Raw genomic sequence first — 2656 nt, 5'->3', positions numbered from 1 at the left:
GGTTACGGTTTTATTTTCCGCTGTGCTTGAGATCCCGTAACCCAACATCTTGTTCATGACCAACTAATATTGTTCTTGTTTGTGGTTGAAATTGTTGAGTTAATAATCATGCGTATTATTTTCATGGTTGAGTTAATCGTTTAATGCAAACATTATTGTTGCATCTTTTTATATGAGGTTGGTGGTTACATAGATGAGGACGTTTGGATGGATTTGTGGTCGGACTATGTTTAGCCAGATAGTGAACGAGGTCTTTTGGGCGGAGTTGGGAGTTGCGACCATCATGGATAAGTTGAGATAGGGAATAGTGTGGTTGTTTGGACATGTTCGCGGGAGAGAGATTGAGACTTTGGTGAGACAAGTAGAAAGTGTGATAGTCTAGGGGCGAGGAGGGGTAGGCCAAGGAGAACGTGGGATGAGCACCTAAGTTGAACATGGCGGCTTTAGGCATTTTTGAGTACATAACCACCGTATTGTGATAGGAGTTCTTGGAGACACAGGACGAGAGTAGGAAAATATGGGGGGGGGACCTGTATATAGCATAAGACAGGGGATCTGTAGGAGTTCTTGCTAAATTGCTACTTGTGAAATCTTGCCTATTTTGATCAATTGAGTATAAAGGTAGCGTTTGATACGCAGACATAATTGGACAGGACTGAACAAGACATAACTGGACAGGATAGGACAAGAGGGTAGGATTGGACAAGACTGGACTGAATATAACAGGAGTATGTATGGTGTTTGGTATGACTAGGACTGGACTAGACTAGACAGAACTAGACAAGCTACCCCCAAAAGTTATTTGATGATTTTAAATATTATATAATAGTTATAATTAACACAAATAAAGTAAATAATTAAAGAATAAATATTTGTACATAATTTTCATATTTGTACCAAATTTGAATGAAAAATTTGATATAATTGATGGTAGTGGTGGTGGTGGTGGTGGTGGCCGACGGTAGTGGTGACAACGGGCGGTGGTGGTCGCTGACCGACAGTGGTTATGGAGGTAGAGGCAGTGGTGCTTGGTGGATGACGGTGGTTATAGAGGACATGAAGATAGTAGATTGTGGTGGTGATGGCGGTTGACAACGGTGGTAGTTGTGGTGGTGGCGGCGGTTATAGAGGACATGAAGATGGTAGTTGTGGTTGATTTAGTAAAGATGGTGGCGGTGGTTATGGTGGAGGTGGCGATGGAGGTCGTGGAGGAGGTGGTTGCAGTAGAGGTGGAGTTGAAGGTGGCGAACGACGGTAGTGGTCAGTGGTCGACTATGATAGAGGTGGCAAATAGACTTGGTGGACGGTAGTTGTGGAGGTGGTGGAGGATGTTGTTGTAGTGGAAGAGGAGGTGGCCGCCGGTAGTGGTGGTGGTGGTGGCCGAAACTAGCGGTGATGACCATTAAAACAAATACCATATTAAGGTTATATATCTAGCTATGGTAGATTAGTAATATTTTAGTTTCTGTCTCATTCTTGTCCCATGCTGTTCCACCTATTTTGGTGGAACAAGAAAAAACATCTTTTGTCCCATGTTGTTCCAGTTCTTGTCCCATGTCACGCCAAACGTGGGACAGTAGGTACTTGTTCTGTCTCATGCTGCGCCAAACATGGGACAGTGAGTTATGTCCCATCCAGTCCTGTCCCGTCTAGATTGGCAATTTTGGACAATTTCCCCTTTCTTTAACCTCTTTCATATTAAATCAAAAAGATTGTTGTGTTATTTTCTTCATAATTTCCTTCAATTCTCAATAGTAGTTTGAATGGGTAAACTCAGATCCCATAATTCTCTCCCTATTTATATCTACACCTCACAGATTTTTGTGTCGTTTCTCTTTATTTGCCACCTTCTACGTTCTTATTCTTCACTATATAAAACAAACGTCTTATTACATTCTTATCAATAATCAGTGTTCTCTGCACTTCAACTCAGAGAAAATAAAACCATTTTCTAACCATCCCAATAATAATAATAATAATAATAATAATAAATAATGGCACACCGATTGGTCGTTCTTGCCCTGATCTTCGTGGCCCTTGTCGGCCTTGTTACCGCTGCCAACACGCCTTCTAAATCCCCGGCTTCTGCCCCCAAAGCAGGGCCGCCACCAAAGGGTGGTGGTTCTGCCGGTGCCCCAAAAGCATCTGACGGTTCTTCTCCATCCCCCTCTTCCAAGTCCAGTCCTGCCTCCTCCCCATCAAGCGGGTCATCGCCTAGCCCGTCTTCCGATGGCTCAGCCGCTAGCCCACCTGCACCGGAGTCCGGTGAAGCTCCAGAATCGTCCGATGCACCATCACCGTCAGATGCAGATGCAGATGCAGATGCACCAGCGTCTGAAGAATCAGATCGTGCCACCCCAAAGTTCAAGATCTCTGCCGCCACGGGTGCTGCCGCTTTCGCCGGATTCTTTCTCTTCTAGGTTACGATTGTGAAAGAGAGTTGGTATATGATTTTACAAATTCAGGGCCCCGTATCGAATGTTATCTGGTGAGCTCTTTTAATTGTTTAACTCTTTTCCATTATTCATGTATTACAAGATTCGATATCCGTCGAATTGAACCTAATTTTGTAGCGTCATTGATGATATGAATTCATTTACATTTTTCACCATCTATTAGTTATGGTTAAAAAGTCTCCTATCCGAAAATTTCACGC

General features: G+C 43.3%; 1 protein-coding gene across 1 annotated transcript; it reads left to right on the top strand.

Annotated features, from left to right (window-relative positions):
• The first annotated feature begins 1994 nt into the window (after positions 1–1994).
• On the top strand, positions 1995–2420 carry LOC112510935 (classical arabinogalactan protein 11). The gene has a single exon (XM_025116324.1). The coding sequence runs from the start codon at positions 1995–1997 to the stop codon at positions 2418–2420; it is 426 nt and encodes a 141-aa protein (XP_024972092.1).
• The last annotated feature ends 236 nt before the right edge of the window (positions 2421–2656 follow it).

Source organism: Cynara cardunculus, assembly GCF_001531365.2.
Source record: "Cynara cardunculus var. scolymus isolate 2C chromosome LG 1, CcrdV1, whole genome shotgun sequence".
Classification (NCBI taxonomy): domain Eukaryota; kingdom Viridiplantae; phylum Streptophyta; class Magnoliopsida; order Asterales; family Asteraceae; genus Cynara; species Cynara cardunculus.
Note: the sequence above shows the minus strand (reverse complement) of the source record. Positions and strands in the feature narration are given on the sequence as shown.

What these genes read in the sequence shown, in the direction of transcription:
- LOC112510935 (XM_025116324.1), top strand. Translation starts at nt 1,995, where the DNA reads ATGGCACACCGATTGGTCGTTCTTGCCCTGATCTTCGTGGCCCTTGTC.